Below are 20,311 nucleotides of genomic sequence, written 5' to 3' on the forward strand. Positions count from 1 at the left end.
ATGTCTGCAAATGTATTAAAAAGAAACAGAATTACCTTATTTACATAAGTATTCAGACCATTTGCTGAGACTCGAAATTGAGATCAGGTGCATCCTGTTTTCATTGATCATCCTTGAGATGTTTCTACAACTTGATTGGAGTCCACCTGTGGTAAATTAAATTGATTGAACATGATTTGGAAAGGCACACACCCGTCTATATAAGGTCCCACAGTTGACAGTGCATGTCAGAGCAAAAACCAAGCTATGAGGTCGAAGGAATTGGCCGTGGAGATCCGAGTCAGGATAAAGATCTGGAGCATTGAAGGTGCCCAAGAACACAGTGGCCTCCATCATTCTTAAATGGAAGAAGTTAGGAACCACCAAGACTCTTCCTAGAGCTGGCACTCAGCTCCAGGGTTCCTCTATGGATGGGAGAACCTTCCAGAAGGACAACCATCCCTGCAGCACTCCACCAATCAGGCCTTTATGGTAGAGTGGACAGACGGAAGCCACCAAATACAGGTGTGCATAGCTTGTAGCGTCATACCCAAGAACACTCGGGCTGTAATCATTGCCAAGGGTGCTTCAACAAAGTACTGAGTAAAGGGTCTGAATACTTATGTAAATGTGATAGTTTATTTTGAATACATAATACAACTAACTACATTTGGAGTAGGCATATGAAAGCAGACTGGCACTCAGCATAACTGCTAACACTGTGTCCATCTACTTGTGTAACATACAGGAAGAGTGAGACCCGCATACTGGTGCAGCAGATTGAATGGTGTTTTTCACAATGTCTGAGGGAGGAGGAAAAGACCTCTGAATTGGAGCATAAGTTCAGGATCTTCTCCTTTGGAGAGTACAGGGCTGACATAAGGATGGGCACGGTTATTTGAATATCTGAACGGACATTAGTATTTGAATACCTGGGAGAGTATTCAGTGGTATAGTGGTGCCTGAAGTATAGTTTTAATTGTACCTAACGTTTCCCAAACAGCCCACCAGGCTAAGGAAAGCCACCCTGTGTGAAAAATGAGAAACAGTGACATACACTCTGAATGATCATGACAGACCGCTCTTAATTTCAGTTCAGATCAAATTGCCATAAGGTTGGCGTCTGAAGACATTTACTGATTATAAATGAGTGTTTATGTTAGGTCTATATTTTAGCTAGCTTAAGCCAAAGAAGGATTTACAAAAATGCGCTACTCATAAATGTGTCATTGTCTGTTATTTCAGTTAGATCTATAATTAAATGTCCTGCATACTTTGATTATAAAATAGCTAAATTGTTTAACATTCTTGCCTCACCACAAAATATCATAAAGATGTTCCCGAAAAGTGCAATATGCACAATTTTATTATCCTTGTGCCATGAGGGGCACAACAGCTTGGTTTATCATCATCATCATATAAAAAATACATAACTGTTTTCACAACAAGATGTTTTTCATTAAAAAAATTAGGACTAATCCAGTGAACAAGATTAGCGACCGGATGAAAAAATATATAAACTAAAGAAAGTAGAAGAAGCCTGCTGAAGCATTCAGCTTTCAAGCATCTTTCATTTCCCCATCCTCTTCCTCCTCTTCTACTCCTCTTATGAACAAGACATTGTTGCATCTGTGTGGAGGGGAAACACATGGAAACTGTTAGCTCAGTGCAGGCTGGTTCTATGAGAGAAGGGCTAATTCTACAATCAGAGGAGATGTGGATGTAGCCTGGTCCCAGGTCTCTTTGTGTTGTCTTGAAACTCCTATGGTCATTGTCACACCAAACTATGATGACCCTAATAGGAGTTAACAAGGCAGCACAAACAGATCTGGGACCAGGCTAATGTGTGTGTAATCATAAGCTATGTGAAGTGCAAGTAAACCAATGAGCATTCCACTGAACTTACCTGACAAGCACCTCTCCTAGGTGTCCAGCCAACGCTCCATCTACATACTCTTCAGTGTTGGCCAACTATAATCAGAGACAATAGATTTTATAGCTAGACTTTATAGATATTGACTATTATTATAGATATGTTACAGATGGCAATACAAAACCAGACATGTACATTTGTATGGCTCTGGATGTAATTGGGTAATCATTCCAGAACTTGCTGTACAATGGTGCATTTTACCATTTGAGGATAATAATGTTCACACATTTTAGACATCGTCTGGTCCACGTACCTGCATGTTCATGTAGCTGTCCACGGACACCAGGTATCCCTTGTATTCCATACCCCACTTCAGCTTCACCATCACGGGCTTACCAGTAAGACCATTCAGAAACGGTTTGGGATTCAGCGGTAAACTCTGAAATGATATCATTCACATGTGTTGTTGAGACTAGCTAGCATTAGTGTACATTTGATCACATTAGCTCCATCTCACAGCTTGCTACTTATATTCATAGCTAGTCAAACTAGCCTTTCACATACAGTGCAAAGCAAAAGCGGCTAACAAGTTAGCTAGCTAACTTAGCTGCTAACTAGCTAGCTATATGGATAATCCCAACAAAAGGGCACAATGCGAATTTATGAAAGCTACTCAAATTCAATTTATGATATCCTGGCCCTTCACTACATATTATCAATACTCATCCAACACCTCATAGTATAGCCTATATTTACCATTTAGATTTTGTATGAGCTCCAACGAAAACTACACGCTGTTGTTGGTTGCAGGAAGTAATAGTGAACTGAAAAAAATGGCGGTTGGCAACCAAAAGGTGCACTACTGCCACCAACTGGACTGGAGTGTACATTCTTCTTCTTCCTCCTCTTCTTCTTCATCTGATCCAACCCTAGGCCAAGGATCTTAGAAGACGGGACACTACCACTCAATACACCCTGTAACTTTTCTCGTACCCCCAAGTACTTTTCTGCAGCTGCTACCACAACATATATTTTCTGTGACTTATGTTCCATCTCTGCGGTACAGTTGATAACCATTTCTATGAACACTAAGAAGCCAACCTAACTGAAACATATATCACTCATTGGCCAATCCCTCTTTTCTGGCAAAGATCTACTATTCAAATCAAATCAAATTGTATTGGTCACATACAAATGTATAAATATTTGGAAGAGCAATGTCGTAGCAGCATAGAATAAAATACAGTAGAATAGAATATAATACAGTATATATATGAGATGATTGGTGCAAAATATGTAAACATTATTAAAGTGACTAGTAGGGCAGCAGCCCTAAGGTGCCAGTGATGGCTATTTAACAGTCTGATGGCCTTGAGATAGAAGCTGTTTTTCAGTCTCTTGGTCCCAGCTTTGACGCACCTGTACTGACCTTGCCCTCTGGAAGATAGCGGGGTGAACAGGCAGTGGCTCGGGTGGTGGTTGTCCTCAATGATCTTTTTGGCCTTCCTGTGACATCGGGTGTTGTAGGTGTCCTGGAGAGCAAGTAGTTTGCCACCGGTGATGCGTTGTACATACCACACCACCGTCTGGAGAGCCCTGCGGGCAATGCAGTTGCCGTACCAGGCAGTGATACAGCCCGACAGGATGCTCTAAATTGTGCATCTCTAAAAGTGTGTGAGGGTTTTAGGTGTCTTCAGTCACTTTCTTCAGAAGTGTGTGCTTTTGATAGTCATTTAGTTCAGTTACCTTTGCTTTCTTAGCTACAGGAACAATGGTGGACATGTTGAAGCATGCGGGGACAGCAGACTAGGATAGGGAGAGATTGAATATGTCCATAAACACTACAGCCAGCTGGTCTGCGCATGCTCTGAAGACGCAGCTAGGGATGCTGTCTATTCCAGTAGCCTTGCGAGGGTTAACACGCTTAAATGTCAGACTCACGTCAGCAACAGAGAAGGAGAGCCCACAGTCCTTGGTAGCTGGCCGTGTTGGGGGCACTGTGTTATCCTCAAAGCGGGCAAAGAAGGTGTTTAGCTTATCCGGAAGCAAGACCTCGCGTGGCTGGTTTTCCCTTTGTAGTCTTTGATTGCCTGTAGACCCTGCCACATAGGTCTTGTGTCTGAGCCATTGAATTGCGACTCCACTTTGTCTCTGTACTGATGTTTTGCCTGTTTGATTGCCTAACGGAGGGAATAACTACACTGTTTGTATTCGGCCATATTCCCAGTCACCTTTCCATTGTTAAATGCTGTGGTTCGTGCTTTCAGTGTTGCGCAAATGCTGCCATCTATCCCGGTTTGGGTAGGTTTTAATAGTCACAGTGGGTACATAGTAGTCACATCTCCTATACATTTCCTGATAAACTCAGTCACCGTATCCATGTATTCGTCGATATTATTGTCATAGGCTAACCGGAAAACTTATCCCAGTCCGCGTGCTCAAAACAATCTTGAAGCATGGATTCCGATTGGTCAGACCAGTGTTAAATAGTTTGTAGCACAGGTACTTCCTGTTTGAGTTTCCGCCTATGGGAAGGGAGGAGCAAAATGGAGTCGTGATCAGATTTGCCAAAGGGAGGGCGGGGGATGGTCTTGTAGGCATTATGAAAATCTGTGTAACAGTGGTCCAATGTTTTCTCAGAGCGAGTGCTACAGTCAATGTGTTGGTAGAACTTTGGAAGCGTTTTCCTCAGATTAGCTTTGTTAAAATCCCTGTCTTCAATAAATGCGGCCTCAGAATATGTGGTTTCCAGTTTGCATAGAGTTTCCAATGTCGTTCTTTGAGGGTCGTCGTGGTATCGGCTTGAGGGGGAATATTCACGGGTGTGACTATAACCCGAAGAGAATTCTCTTGGTAGGTAATACGGATGACATTTGATCGTGAGGTATTCTAGTTTGGGTGAACCAAAGGACTTGAGTTTCTGTATGTTATCACAATCACACCATGAATAGTTCATCATGAAACATGCACCCCCACTCTTCTTCTTCCCGGAGAGATCTTTATTCCCGCAATGAACTGAGAACCCAACTGGCTGTATGAACTCAGACAGTATAACCCGAGAGACCCATGTTTCTGTGAAACAGAGTATGTTACAATACCTGATGTCTCTGTGGAAGGAAATCCTCGCCCTGAGCTCGTCAACTTTATTATCCAGAGACTGAACACTAGTAAGTTATATACTCGGAAGTGGTGGGTGGTGTGCGCGCCTCCTGAGTCGGACTAGGAGTCCACACCGAGTACCTCTTCTCTGCCGGTGGTGTTTTGGATCAGCCTCTGGATTCAGTTCAATTGCCCTGGGAACAAAGCATCCATTTCGGAAATGTCGTATTCCTGGTCGTAATAGTGGTAATGCTGGTGAGTTACCGGCGCTTTCCAGTTGTATGTAATAACACATAAAAAAACAATATATACTGGAAAGTTGCTTATGGGCTAGAATCTTTGGGCGCCATCTTCATTCACATGGATTTTCTCACCCTTAATCCAGCCTCCTCTAGCCTCCTCTACTTTCTTCACTGCCTCAGCATACGACATCCAGCATACAAAATCCATTATACTTTGTTATACAAAAGGGAAAAGGGAGAAAAATATATATGTATATAAATATATATATATATATATATACAAGTTTGGACACTTGTCTGTACCCACCTCTCCTAAGGTTCCGTTCACGTGGTCCCCAGCTACTGACCGGGGATCTCAAACACTGTTTCATCACAGCTCCCATCTGGGTTCATCCTGACCCGTCCCGCCAGTTTGTGGTGGAGGCCGATGTTTCGGATGTCGGAGTGTAGGCTGTTCTGTCCCAGCATTCTGCCCTGGACCTCAAGTTACATCCCTGCATCTTCTTCTACTACCGCCACAATGCCATGGAGAGGAATTACGATGTGGAGAATTGTGAGCTTCTCGTGGTGAAGAATGGTGTAGGAGAGTAGAGGCACTGGCTCTATGAACATCCGTTCATTGTGTGGAATGACCACAAGTACCTGGAATATCTCCGCACCGCCAAGCGTCTCAATTCCAGGCAAGCTAGGTTAGGCCCTGGTTTTTGAACCAGGCCCTGGTTCAACTTTCCCTTTCATACCGACCAGGATCCAAGAATGTCAAACCAGATATGCTGTCACGCCGCTATAGCCCCCCGGCTACAACCAAGGAACCTGAGACCATCCTTCCCACTTTGTGCCAGGCGATGGCACTCAGCTGAGGAATAGGTTCGTGAGGTGCAGCGTTCCGAGCCGAACCCCGGGGGGCAAGATAACTTGATGTTTGTTCCTGACGTGGTCTGCTCCTTGGTCCTGGAGTGGGCCCACTCCTCCAGGCTTGCCTGCCACCCAGGCTCCCGTCGGATTCTGGCGTTTTTGGTGGCCTACCATGGTCCTGGACGTCTCCGCGTTTGTCGCCGCCTGCACGGTCTGTGTGCAGAACAAGACTCTTTGGCAAGCTCCGGCTAGTCCCCTTCAACCTGTCCCTCACCGTCCCTGGTCTCACATATCCCTGGACTTCGTCACAGATCTTCCCCCGTCAGAAGGCAACACCGCCATCCTGACAGTAGTGGTTTTCAAAAGCCGCCCACTTCATTCCTCTCCCCAAGCTACCCTCTGCCAAAGAGACGGCCCAGCTCATGGTGCAGCACATCTTCCGGATCCATCGACTCCCGGTGGACATGGTCTCCGACCAGAGTCCTCAGTTCTCATCCTGGTTCTGGAGGGCGTCCTGCATGCTCATTGGGTCATTGGTCAGCCTGTCCTCCAGGTTCCACCCTCAGTTCAACGACCGTTCGGAGTTTTTTTGAGTGTTCTCTGAGTTATCAGCCCCCACTCTTCCCGAGGAAAGAAAAAGAGGTTGGAATACCCTCGGCACAGATGTTTGTCCTCCACTGTCGCCGTACCTGGAAGAGAGCCCGGTCGGCTCTTCTCAAGACCACCTTCAAGTATCGATGACAAGCGGACCACCGGACCCCGGCTCCCGGTATCGTCTCGGGCAGAGGGTATGGCTATCCACTTGAGACCTGCCCTTCCTTGGGTGGAGTCCCGCAAACTTTCCCCCCGCTTTTTCCCCATCTCCAAAATTATTAGCCCCTCTGCTGTTCATCTTCTGTTGCCCCGTACCCTCCGTATACATCCCACTTTCATGTGTCTAGGATTAAACCTATGTCTCACAGCCCTTTGTCTCCTGTTTCTAGGCCCACCTGTCTTCCCCCGTCTCATTGACAGCCAACCTGCGTACACGTTGAGGCACCTCCTGAAGAATCGACTGAGGGGCAGGGGATTCCAGTACCCGGTTGACTGGGAGGGTTATGGCCCGGAGGAGTGGTGCTGGGTCCCCGTCAGGGACATCCTGGACCCAAGCTTCATGGCTGAGTTCCAACGCCGGCACCCTGGTCAACCAGGTATGAGGGGGATACTGTCACACCCTGAACTGTTTCACCTGTCTTTGTGCTTGTCTCCACCCCCCTCCAGGTGTCGCCCATCTTCCCCATTATCCCCAGTGTACTTATACCTGTGTTCTCTGTTTGTCTGTTGCCAGTTCATTTGGTTTCGTCAAGCCTACCAATGTTCTTTCCCGTGCTCCTGTCCGTCTCTAGTTCCTGTTTTCTAGCTTTCCCGGTTTTTGACCATTCTGTCTGTCTTGATCCTGAGCCTGCCTGTCATTTTTTACCTTGTTATACCACCCTGGATTATTGACCTCTGCCTGTCCTGACCCTGAGCCTGCCAGCTGTTCTGTACCTTCGGACTCTGCTCTGGACTACTGAACACTGCCTACCCTTGACCTGTCGTTTGCCTGCCCCCCTGTTTTTGTAATAAACCTATGTTACTTCGAAACTGTCTGCATCTGGGTCTTCTCCTGAGCCGTGACAGTGATAGAGCCTAGTCTACTGATGATGACTTTAAAAAAAACATTGACAATGTTGCAGAATTCCTTAGCAATGGATTCAGTTAGGGTGCCCAAAATCAGAGCTAGAAAAAGTTGGCTGCAGTCCTACGAGACTCATCAATTCCTACCAGACCTGGATTCAAATACTTTAAAAAATCGTTAAATTATTAAAGAGTATGCTTTAGCCTGCCTGGAGTGACAGGTGGACAGGGCTTGTACTTTATGAACTGTTCTAATGGTTCCTGTTGCAAAAGGCAAGATTAATGAATCACAGATATCGTATTCAAAGGTCTAATTCCCACCCAGACACAGGATATCGCTCAGCAGCATTGATCCCTATTGTTAGGACATGTTTCTACCATGGTCAGTAATCCTATTGTACATTCATCATCTACCAGTGGAAAGGACCACCTGAGAAACGATCTGTATCATTAAAGAGAAATGTAATAAGGAACCATTAGAACAACATAATGAAAACCAACAACATAATGAAAACCATTCCTGATCTGCACCTGTTATTGATGGAGAGTGACCAATCTGTTAGGATAACACTACTCTACTGGCACAGTCTGGTAGCATCTGAATATGACACTGCCTGAGGCAACCTGGTACACACAGAACATTGAGAAAGATTTACAAGCCTAGAACCCCTACACTTAGAATGTACAGTGTTAAAAGTAGGCTGTCTAGTTGGTTCCATAACAGTACTGAAGGTGTTGACTAACCAGATATTGTGGTTGTGTCAATGATGAAGATATACAGCATTGACCTTATTTTGACCTGCTTGACAGAAGGCCAGCATGTAATTAGCAGTCAAAACATGTAATAAAATATGTTGTTTGTCTGAGTGCTACACATGGCCACACACACACACAGACAGACAGACAGACAGTGGCATTACCAGATTATCCTCCTGTTTGGTCCTCAGTGCTCCTTGCGGGGTCTAGGAGAGGTCCTGATTACCCTCTGGAGGGAGAGGGGGGGAGGGAACAGCATCCATAAAACAAACAGATGTCCTCACCTAGCTACAGCAGGCTACAGTTACTTCAGAACAGCTTGAGTTATCCATCTGTCACTTCAACAGACTTCAACAAAACACTTCAATACCACCCACCACCCCAAAGAAACAAACTCATAGGTTATTATTGTGCAATTATAATTTTACCATGTAATATCTAAGTAAACACCTGTTTTTTGGTTGCTGGTATTCTACTGTTTTCCCATTACCTGACAGCTGCAAATAATATTCAATCACTACATAAATAATATCAGGTTCTTTCAGTAATGTGAATTTGTGATGCTTTTAACACCATGGTCATAAGGTTGGTGGTATCCATCACGTCTTCATGCTGTGCATGGCCTTGACCCGTAGAAACAGGGACAACATCCACCCAGTGTTGTGCTGGGCACATACTGAAAGCACAAGGAAAACAAAGCCCATGCACTTTGCTTTTTCTACACGCTGGCTATGTCTGAAAATGTTAGCTGTTAAACTTTGGAGGAGGAGGTCTGCGGTTGAAATGGAATTATCAAGGATGGAGGAAGCAAGGATTTGATGGCTAGTGATGTTTTCAGTCACAGCCCGTGACCCCTACACCTTGTAATTGGTTCTTAATACAGTGACACTTTGTCATCCACCCTGTCATCAAGTTCCCTTATTAACAATCAATACTGCCCTTTAACCTGCAGTACTCCTTCTATGATGTTAGTAATGATTTCTCTCCCCATTGAGAAACACTACAGACACTGTCTAGGGAGGAAGAAGGTGGCTGAAACCGGGACATGGACTGTGGGTCTTGAGGTGCGGAGGCAGGAATCTAATGAACTGTGCCATAATAGGCCGGGCCACATAAGCCATGTTACATTAGAAACCTGCTTCAACCTTACCTGTTCTAACAGAGGAGAATATAGAAGGGGTCATTTCAAGTACCCTATAGCATTCCACATATAGCATTATACAAGGCTTTACATTTCACCCTAGCTGTCTAGCATGCCTGGTTGATTGTCTGACTTTTACAGGGACGTAGACGGATTCCCTCCAAGGGTCTCTCCAGTTCAGTAAGCATGGGTCATTAGGTGACAGGAAGTACTGGGGGTAGGGAGGAGAGAGAGACAGGGAGTATCCTTTTAAAGTCTGGAAATAAAGCACGGCAGGGGTAGAGGAACAGGCTGCCTGTGTCTGTCTGCCCGCCGTCCTTCCGTCTGTCTGTCTGTCTGTCTGTCTGTCTATTCACCAGCGTTTCATCACTAAGCTGCCTTCACCTTTTTCCTCGGTTTTCCTTTGTCATATTAACACATACACAAGTTCACAAGTTCATCATAGTAGGACAACAGAATACAAACAATTGGGATGAACAAGAATAGAGGCCTTTCTCTTTGTTCTGTATTTCTTTCATCCTGCTGCCAATGAGGGAGAGCAGAAAAGACAGACGAAGATTAGACATCCTTCCTGAAACAGTTTTCCATGCTTTGGGATTTTTTTGTGTGGATTGAAAACACGTTGCTGATGCTTAGTCAAAGGCTAAAGGTGCATCAACCCAGCCCTGACCCATCTAATCATTAGAGGACTCTGAACATAACCCATGAAAATGCAAACATGCAGACATGAACCCCGTTCCCCAGAGACATAAAGCAGAATCCCGTCAGTCAGAGTGACGAGAGAGAGTCGCATCATTCGAAGAATGTCCTGAACCTGATCCGCTAGGATAGGGATGCCTATTGGGATACTAAGTACACACGACAAAGAGTCAGGCCAAAGTGAGAAAACGTAGAGAGTGTGGATGATTCAGTGAGACAGTGGCGAGTCGTGTTCAGAGTGAGAAGCAATTACTCCTGACCTCATGTATTTACAGCCATGACCTGAACTCTGACACCCTCACCTATTTATCTTAGCCCATCAGTCCCTCGTCCTTTCGCACTCTCTCTGACTCACTCTCATCATCAATCATCTACGGTGCCTTCAGATAGTATTCCCAACCCTTGACTTTTCCCACATTTTGTTGTGTTACAGCCTGAATTTAAAATGGATTAAATTGAGATTTTGTCACGGGCATAAACACAGTACCCCATAATGTCAAAGTGGAATTATGTTTTTTGTCATTTTTACACATTTAATTAAATTGAAAGCTGAAATGTCTTGAGTCAATAAATATTCCTTTGTTAGGGTAAGCCTAAATAAGTTCAGGAGTAAAAATGTGACTTGTTTCAGGAATCTAGACGTATGTAGTGGGTCCCTACTTCACAGGAGCCATTTGGACATAAACTTTTTGGATTGATCAAAATGTGTTTTTTTGGCAGAAATGCCTTCTGGAACATGTGAACTTTCATGTGCTTTAATAACACACTTGTATGCCATGTGTAAATACGAACAAAATTGCTAAATTAGAGCCTAGTTGGTTAAGCCACAGACAAAGTCAGCAACCTTCCCACTAGCCATGATTGGCTGAGATAATGAGTGGGCTGGACATGCTGAGAGAAGAGTTCAGATTGTTCTGCCATATAGAGGACTTCTGTCTATTTGAACTGGTCAGTCTGTGTTGGTATTTTTTTATTTATTATCGTGTAGTGGAACTGCATAAGTGTTGATCTCCACTTTCTGGAGGCTTGAGTTAAAAAAATCTGTGGAATTAGAGTATGATAACTAAAGAGATGGAGAAAACACCTGTCTCCGGATTTCATCTTCAAACTAAGGGCAACCATGGCATGGCATCCGTGATAGTCTAGCTAGCTACATTTTCAGATATGACATGTTTCTAATTTTGACAAAGTGGTTTAATTTCAAGCTAAAGTGTACTGTTAGCAAGCTAGCTGGCTGGCTCCCTAGCTAACGTTATGTGTATGATGTTATTATTCATATCCCAGAGCTGTTTGCTTAGCTAGTTAGAGCCTTATTAGCTAGCTGGCTGGCTCACTAGCTAACGTTACATGTATGATGTTATTATTCATATCCCAGAGCCATTTTCTTTGAACCTGGTTGGTTAACTCCCAGCAGATTCATGCAGGGTAGTAACGACATGATTTGGTACTATGTTCCTTGTTGTTTAACTAGCTAAAGTTAGCTGGCTGGCTCACTAGCTAACGTATGATCTTACACATTGTATGCTCTTACACACTTAGCTAGGTTCATTGTTTACCTAGCTAGCTACATGTCTTAACAAAAGACTCCACTATGCAAGAAACCATTTCGGGTGCGTTCGTAAATTCAGTCTGAGTATGCCAGAGTGCAGAATAACTAATACATTTACAAACGCACAGCACCCGTGGAATATGGCCGGTGTCAGTAAACGTTGGCAAAAAAGCGAAATGAAATTGTTGCTGGTTAGGCTGTTTTCCTGTTATACAGAGGTAAACAAAACATCGGCCAGAGCATCAAGTGTGCTCTCTGAACGCTCCAAGAGCGAACGGAGATGGTGGGGCTAAAGCTTAAGAGGGTGTGAATGGTGCTAAATGGGTGTAGACAAAGAAGAGCTCTTCACCAGGTAACAAAACATTTAAAGGCCATTTTCTCAAAAGTGAGTTTACAAGTTTATCAACTTTCAAAGCAGAATTACTTTCCCACAGTTCCTCAAAAATTCCCATCGTTCCTTTCCCATTGTTCCTCAGTGTATTATATGCCGCGGCTTTTGTGGAGCGATGGGTAACGATGCTTCGTGGGTGACTGTTGTTGATGTGTGCAGAGGGTCCCTGGTTCGCGCCCGGGTATGGGCGAGGGGACGGTCTAAAGTTATACTGTTACACATGCTTAGTCCCAAATGGCACACTATTCCCTTCAATGCACTACTTTCGACCAGAGCCCTACGAACCCTGGTCAAAAGTAGTGCACCAGGGAATAGGGTGCCATTTGAGATTGTATCATATTAATAAAAGGGCTGAGGAAGGATATACGATTGGGAAAGACCCATACAGTCATTGGGAAAGACTACTAAATGGCGGGGCTTTCCACCTTTCCATATTTAAAATGTATTTTCGTCCCATAAAAAAACTTGGACCTCTTTCAAACAGTGAAAATGGATTGAAGGACTCAGGAATGGTCAACTTTTTCAAATCATCTTATTTGGACACTAATTGTTCTTCGATAGTCGCGCATACATACAGCCTACATTTTATGCAAAGATATTGGATAGGTAGCACATACCATTTGATATAGATCGATAGTGAATGTTATATTCTTCTAGAATTATGCAACCCCCCCCCATTCAATTCAATTCAAAGGGCTTTATTGGCATGGAAACATATGTTTACATTGCCAAAGCAAGTGAAATAGATCCTTAAAAAACGAACATAGTCTCTCTCTCTCCAGCAGTGGAGAGCCAGCCAGCAGTGGAGAGCCAGCCAGCAGTGGAGAGCCAGCAGTGGAGAGCCAGCCAGCAGTGGAGAGCCAGCCAGCAGTGGAGAGCCAGCCAGCAGTGGAGAGCCAGCCAGCAGTGGAGAGCCAGCCAGCAGTGGAGAGCCAGCAGTGGAGAGCCAGCAGTGGAGAACCAGCAGTGGAGAGCCAGCAGTGGAGAGCCAGCAGTGGAGAGCCAGAGGCGTGTAACCCTCGCATGGGGAACCTAGCCTTGGGTTCGAGGACTACTCACCCAGTCTGTGTGTGGATCCAGAGTCCTACTGCTCCTAACAACAGACTTCTTCCTGCCCAGCAGTACCCAAATGCAGCAAGTGCAACGCAGCCCTCCCCCACCAGGCCCACCTAACCACTGCCATGACCGACTCATCCTTTGAATACCCAGATATATGGTGGCAGTTTGCAGAGAGGGTGGAGACCGAGACCCTCCAACTAGACCTGGAGACAGAGTTCTACTTCACCCACCTGATCCTGGTGTTCCGTTCCCCCCGCCTCTCTGCCATGCTGCTGGAACGTTCCCAGGGCCACGGACAGACCTGGAAGACCCTCAGGCACCATCGAGGACCACTTTGGAAATAAGTGTTTTAATTCATACTTTGATGTGTTATGCTCTGGGATCAAAATACACCTATTTTCTTTTAACCCAGGTACTTCGCCAGGGACTGTGAGGGCACCTTCGGCCTGGCCGAGGATGGGGGAGAGTGTGGCAGCCTGTACCTCCAAGTACTCAGGAGTGTTCCCCTGTGAACACTGTTTTCTGTCTCCCTCTTTTACTCCTGTGGCAGATCCACAGGGGGTGTGCGTGTAGCTGTGTGTATCTGTCTGTAACAGTAATCCAGTAATACATATGTAATACACTGCTCCCTCCCTCTCTTGTGGCAGGTCCACGGGAGGTGTGTGTGCAGACACAAAACAGCCGGCGACCACTGTGAGCGCTGTGCTCCCCTCTACAACGAACAGCCTTGGCAAGCTGCCAACGGTATCATAGGAGCACCGCATGAATGCAAGAGTGAGTCTTACAGGGTCAGGAAGGTTAACAGGCAAAACCACGTACATTATACAATATACACAGCCACAGCCAGACATCTTCACTAGTAAATGTATGATTCAATAGGTACAGTACATTTTTGTTATTCAGGATGCCATTGATTTATCGATGCAAATATTAGTGAAACCTATTATCTGTACCTTTGAGAAAACAGATTGAACCGAATCACACTGGATTAGAACGCTGTCAAACATCTTGTTATTTTTCCTGTGCGGATCAACATATTTTCACGTCGGTCATTGTCGCAGTGTGAATAAGGTCTATAGGAAAACAGAAATGTGTTTACTCTTTCTTTTTAGAGTGTAAGTGTGCAGACATGCAGACAGCTGTCACTTTGACCAGGGTGGCATCAGGATGGCGTAGTGGGTGTGTGTGTGACTCCTGCCGCCACAATACAGAGGGCAGGCAGTGCCAGATCTGTAAGAGAGGGTTCTACAGACACCCCAACAGACCCAGCTCTGCCCCGACTGCTGCACATGCAAGAGAACATACAGTGCATTTGGAAGGTATTCAGACCCCTTGACTTTTTCCGCACTTTGTTACGTTACAGCCTTATTCTGAAATTGATTAAATTGTTTTCCCCCCTCATCAATCTACACACAGTACCCGATAATGTGGGTTACTGTGTGTAGATAGATCTTTTTAAATTGCAAATGTATTAAAAATTGAACACTGAAATATCACAGTTACATAAGTATTCAGACCCTTTACCCAGTACTTTGTTGAAGCACCTTTGGCAGCGATTATAGCCTCAAGTCTTCTTGGGTATGACAGTAGTTTGGCACACCTGTATTTGGGGAGTTTCTACCATTCTCTGCATATCCTCTCAACCTCTGTCAGGTTGGATGGGGAGTGTCGCTGCACAGGGATAATGATTTACTGAATACTTAAGGTATTTCTGTTTTTTATTTTTAATAAATATGCAAACATTTCTAAAAGCCTGTTTTCACCTTGTCATTATGGGGTATTGTGTGTAGATTGAGAAAAAACATTTATTTAATCTATTTTTGAACAAGGCTGTAACATAACAAAATGTGGAAAAAAGGGAAGGGGTCTGAATACTTTCCGAAAGCACTGTACTTCTGCCTGCATCTCTCTGTCCCTGTTATAGCTTCTTTGTTACTATGTTGTAACCCAGCTCTGTCCATGTAAGAGTACACACTTATCCCTCTCTCTGTCCCTGTTATATCTTCTTTGTTACTATGTTGTAACCCAGCTCTGTCCATGTAAGAGTACACACTTATCCCTCTCTGTCCATGTTATATTTTCTTTGTTACTATGTTGTAACCCAGCTCTGTCCATGTAAGAGTACACACTTATCCCTCTCTCTGTCCCTGTTATGATTTGTTACTTGTTTTTTAACCCTAACCCTCAGCCTCTGACTCTTGCACAAGTAAGAGAGAAAGGGAATTATTTGTTTTATTTGTTATTACTTTGGCCTGACATGGGCAACTATCTCCATGGTGATGACAATGGTGTCCATTGTGGTGGTATCCACATCTCCCTCCCTCTTATGTCTGACTTGTTACTATGTTACTATTGCCTGGTATGGGTTGCCATGGTCAACATAACAGCAGTGATTGTCAATCGTGGTCTTGAGTAGGTTTTATTTGTGTGAACATTTTTTTTCTCCAGCTCAGCAATGAAACACCTGCTTTAGCTCATCAAGGTGTTGAATATCAGTTGAATCAGGTGTGATGAAGTCACTAAGCCGTAACAAAAACATTCAGTAGTAGAAGGTTAGTTATGCCCATTGTCAGCTCTGACATTATGTTAAGATATATATGATCTTATCGAACCCATGGGTCATTACACACACACACGCACGCAAGCAAGCAGACACACACAGACATGAACATATTCTCTCTTTCTTCCCAGAAAAATGTGAGTGTAAGGAGATGACTATTGGCAAACCCAAACTCTTCTGTGCCAAGGAGTATGACTATGGTAGGTGGGATTAAGAAAGATGCGCGTGGGAAAAGTGGGAAAAGTTCCTGGGAAAAGCCTTCACAACTACATAATCTTAGCATTAGCCATGAATGATGTCATACATTGTCTCCTGTGGCTCCACCTGGCATTGTACTACTCTTTCTCTGAGAATTTACTGTAAAAATAGATTAAAATAATCTCAGACAATGCATATGTAAAGATAACACTGTAGATTAAAATTGAAATCTAATACATTGAATGTTGAGGTTAACCAACTACTATTTTATGGTTGGTGGTATGCATAACAACAACCCTATGAGTTAGCTATAGAGTACAAACAGATCTGGGACCAGTCTGTAGTGAATGATGCCAAACTAATTGAAAAGAAAATGCTAGTACACTGCATGTTTGAGGCAGTAGTAGATGGTGCCAGCAGAATTGAAAAGGGATTGATACCAACAGTATTGAACAGAGATCGATTGATCTCTTCTCCATAGTGCTGATGGTGAGGATTGTGGCGGCCCATGATCAGGGCTCCCATGCTGAGGTGGAGGTCAAGGTAAAGAAGGTCCTATACTACAGCAGCCAGGCGAGGATCCAGAGAGGTCACATCACCCTTTTCCCAGAGTCCTGGACCAACCATGGGTGCATCTGCCCCCTCAACCCAGGTGAGCGCTTGCATTTTGCACAGGTAGTTGGTCAGGCAACTGGACCTAGACTGCTTCCTACCCAATCATTATTAACTCCGGATGTATGCCTGCCTTGTTTGGCCCTCGCACGCTAGACTTATTTACATTAGATGACTCACCGCAACCTTAATCTGGTTCACCAGAGCATTCTATAATTTATATATATACACACAGTATCAGTCAAAAGTTTGTACACACCTACTCATCTAAAGGTTTTTATTTATTTTGACTTGTTTCTACATTGTAGAATAGTACTGAAGACATTAAAACTATTAAATAACAGATATGGAATCATGTAATAACCAAAAAAGAGTTAAACAAATCAAAATATATTTTATTTTTGTGTTTCTTCAAAGTAGACACCCTTTCCCTTGATGACAGCTTTGCACACTCTTGGCATTCTCTCAACCAGCTTCACCTGGAATGCTTTTCCAACAGTCTTGAAGTAGTTCCCACATATTCTGAGTACTTGTTGGCTTCTTTTCCTTCACTCTGCGGTCCAACTCCTCCCAAACCATCTCAATTGGATTGAGGTCGGGGGATTGTGGAGGCCAGGTCATCTGATGCATCACTCCATCACTCTCCTTCTTAGTCAAATAGCCCTTACACAGCCTGGAGGAGTGTTGTCCTGTTGAAAAACAAATTATAGTCCCACTAAGCGCAAACCAGATGGGATGGAGTATGCTGGAATGCTATGGCAGCCATGACGGTTAAGTCTGCCTTGAATTCTAAATAAATCACTGACAGTGTCACCAGTAAAGCACCCCCACACCATCACACCTCCTCCTCCATGCTTCATGGTGGGAACCACACATGCAGAGATAATCCGTTCATCTACGCTGCGTCTCACAAAAACACGGTGGTTGGAACCAAAAATCTCATTAGACCAAAGGACAGATTTCTAATGTCCATTGCTAGTGTTTCTTGGCCCAAGCAAGTCTCTTCTTCTTATGTCTATCCTTTAGTAGTGGTTTCTTTGCAGCAATTTGACAGTGAAGGCCTGATTCACGCAGTCTCCTCCACCAAACTTTACAGTTGGCACCATGCTTTCAAGCAGGTAGTGTTCTCCTGGCATCCGCCAAACCCAGATTTGTCTGTTGGACTGCCAGATGGTGAAGCGTGATTCATCACTCCAGAGAATGTGTTTCCATTGCTCCAGAGTAAAATTAAGTGATTTTACACCACTCCAGCCAACGCTTGGCATTGAACATGATGATCTTAGGATTGTGTGCGGCTGCTTGGCCATGGAAACCCATTTCATGAAGCTCCCGACGAACAGTTATTGTGCTGACGTTGCTTCCAGAGGCAGTTTGAAACTGTCTCTGTGTATATGTATGTATTGTATATGTATGTACTGTATGTATATGTATATGTATATATATATAAACTCAGCAAAAAAAGAAACGTTCTCTCACTGTCAACTGCATTTATTTTCAGCACATTTACCATGTGTAAATATTTGTATGAACATAACAAGATTCAACAACTGAGGCATAAACTGAACAAGTTCCACAGACATGTGAGAGGACGGGGGTCAAAATCAAAAGTAACAGTCAGTATCTGGTGTGGCCACCAGCTGCATTAAGTACTGCAGTGCATCTCCTCTTCATGGACTGCACCAAATGTGCCAGTTCTTGCAGTGAGATGTTACCTCAATCTTCCACCAAAGCACCTGCAAGTTCCCGGACATTTCTGGGGGGAATGTCACTAGCTTTCACCCTCCGATCCAACAGGTCCCAGACGTGCTCAATGGGATTGAGATCTGGGCTCTTCGCTGGCCATGGCAGAACACTGACATTCCTGTCTTGCAGGAAATCACGCACAGAACGAGCAGTATGGCTGGTGGCATTGTCATGCTGGAGAGTCATGTCTGAATGAGCCTGCAGGAAGGGTACCACATGAGGGAGGAGGATGTATTCCCTGTAACGCACAGTGTTGAGATTGCCTGCAATGACAACAAGCTCAGTCCGATGATGCTGCGTCACACCGTCCCAGACCATGACGGACCCTCCACCTCCAAATCGATCCCGCTCCAGAGTACAGGCTTCGGTGTAAAGCTCATTCCTTCGAAGATAAACGCGAATCCGACCATCACCCTTGGTGAGACAAAACCGCGACTCGTCAATGAAGAGCACTTTTTTCCAGTCCTGTCTGGTCCAGCAACGGTGGGTTTGTGCCCATAGGCGATGTTGTTGCCGGTGATGTCTGGTGAGGACCTGCCTTACAATATGCCTACAAGACCTCAGTCCAGCCTCTCTCAGCCTATTGCGGACAGTCTGAGCACTGATGGAGGGATTGTGTGTTCCTGGTGTAACTCAGGCAGTTGTTTGTTGCCATCCTGTACCTGTGATGTTCAGATGTACCAATCCTGTGCAGGTGTTGTTACACGTAATCTGCCACTGCGAGGACGATCAGCTGTCCGTCCTGTCTCCCTGTAGCACTGTCTTAGGCGTCTCACAGTACGGACATGGCAATTTATTGCCCTGGCCACATCTGCAGTCCTCAAGCCTCCTTGCAGCATGCCTAAGGCACATTCACGCAGATGAGCAGGGACCCTGGGAATCTTTCTTTTGGTGATTTCAAGAGTCAATAGGAAGACCTCTTTAGTTTCCTAAGTTTTCATAACTGTCTGTAAGCTGTTAGTGTCTTAATGACCGTTCCACAGGTGCATGTTCATTAATTGTTTATGGTTCATTGAACAGACAGTGTTTAAACCCTTTTATGAATTATCTTTATAAGACAGGGACCTGAAAAAGGGACGTTTCTTTTTTTCCAGAGTTTATATATATGGACACACCTACTCATTCAGGAGTTTTTATTTATTTGGACTATTTTCTACATTGTAGAATAATATTCAAGATGTCAAAACTATGAAATAACACATATGGAATCATGTAGTAACCAGAAAAGTGTTAAACAAATCAAAATATATTTTAGATTCTTTGAAGTATCCCCCCTTTGCCTTGACAGCTCTGCACACTCTTGCCATTCTCTCAACCAGCTTCACCTAGAATGCAACAGTCTTGAAGGATATGCTCTGCACCTGTTGGATGCTTTGTTGCTTTGTTGCTCTGCTTTGTTGGCTCCTTTTCCTTCGCTCTGCGGTCCAACTCATCCCAAACCAGATAGCATGGCTTATCACTGCAGAATGCTGTGGTAGCCATGCTGGTTAAATGTGCCTTAAATTCTAAATAAATTACCAACAGTGTCACAATCAAAGCACCTCCATACCATCACACCTCCTCCTCCATGCTTCATGGTGGGAAACACACATGCAGAGATCATCCGTTCACCTACTTTGTGTCTGACAAATCAAATTTGGACTCAACAGACCAAAGGACAGATTTCCACCGATCTAATGTCCATTGATCGTGTTTCTTGGCCCAAGCACGTCTCCTCTTCTTATTGCTGTCCTTTGGTAGTGGTTTCTTTGCAGCAATTCGACCATGAAGGCCTGATTCACGCAGTCTCCTCTCAACAGTTGATGTTGAGATATGTCTTACTTGAACTCTGTGAAGCATTTATTTTGGATACCATTTCCGAGGCTCGTAACTCTCATGAACTTATCCTCTGCAGCATAG

At 44.4% G+C, this 20,311-nt stretch overlaps 1 protein-coding gene and 1 pseudogene across 1 annotated transcript; one reads left to right on the top strand and one right to left on the bottom strand.

The window, feature by feature from the left end:
* Positions 1–599: 599 nt before the first annotated feature.
* LOC109889679 (small nuclear ribonucleoprotein F-like) lies at positions 600–2,725 on the bottom strand. The gene is made up of 4 exons (XM_020481283.2): positions 2,609–2,725; positions 2,166–2,291; positions 1,886–1,950; positions 600–1,608 (listed from the first exon to the last, which is right to left on the bottom strand). Exons 1-4 carry the CDS (start codon positions 2,609–2,611, stop codon positions 1,539–1,541), a joined length of 264 nt encoding a protein of 87 aa, XP_020336872.1. The 5' UTR covers positions 2,612–2,725; the 3' UTR covers positions 600–1,538.
* A 3,745-nt stretch (positions 2,726–6,470) lies between these two features.
* On the top strand, positions 6,471–20,311 carry LOC116373011 (netrin-4-like; annotated as a pseudogene).

The sequence above is a fragment of the Oncorhynchus kisutch genome, linkage group LG4, assembly GCF_002021735.2.
Source record: "Oncorhynchus kisutch isolate 150728-3 linkage group LG4, Okis_V2, whole genome shotgun sequence".
Taxonomy (NCBI): Eukaryota; Metazoa; Chordata; class Actinopteri; order Salmoniformes; family Salmonidae; genus Oncorhynchus; species Oncorhynchus kisutch.

What these genes read in the sequence shown, in the direction of transcription:
- LOC109889679 (XM_020481283.2), bottom strand. An exon ending in ACAGCTACATGAACATGCAG is followed by an intron (nt 1,951 to 2,165) that starts GTACGTGGACCA and finishes CTCTGATTATAG; the next exon opens with TTGGCCAACACTGAAGAGTA. An exon ending in CTAGGAGAGGTGCTTGTCAG is followed by an intron (nt 1,609 to 1,885) that starts GTAAGTTCAGTG and finishes CCCTCCACACAG; the next exon opens with ATGCAACAATGTCTTGTTCA.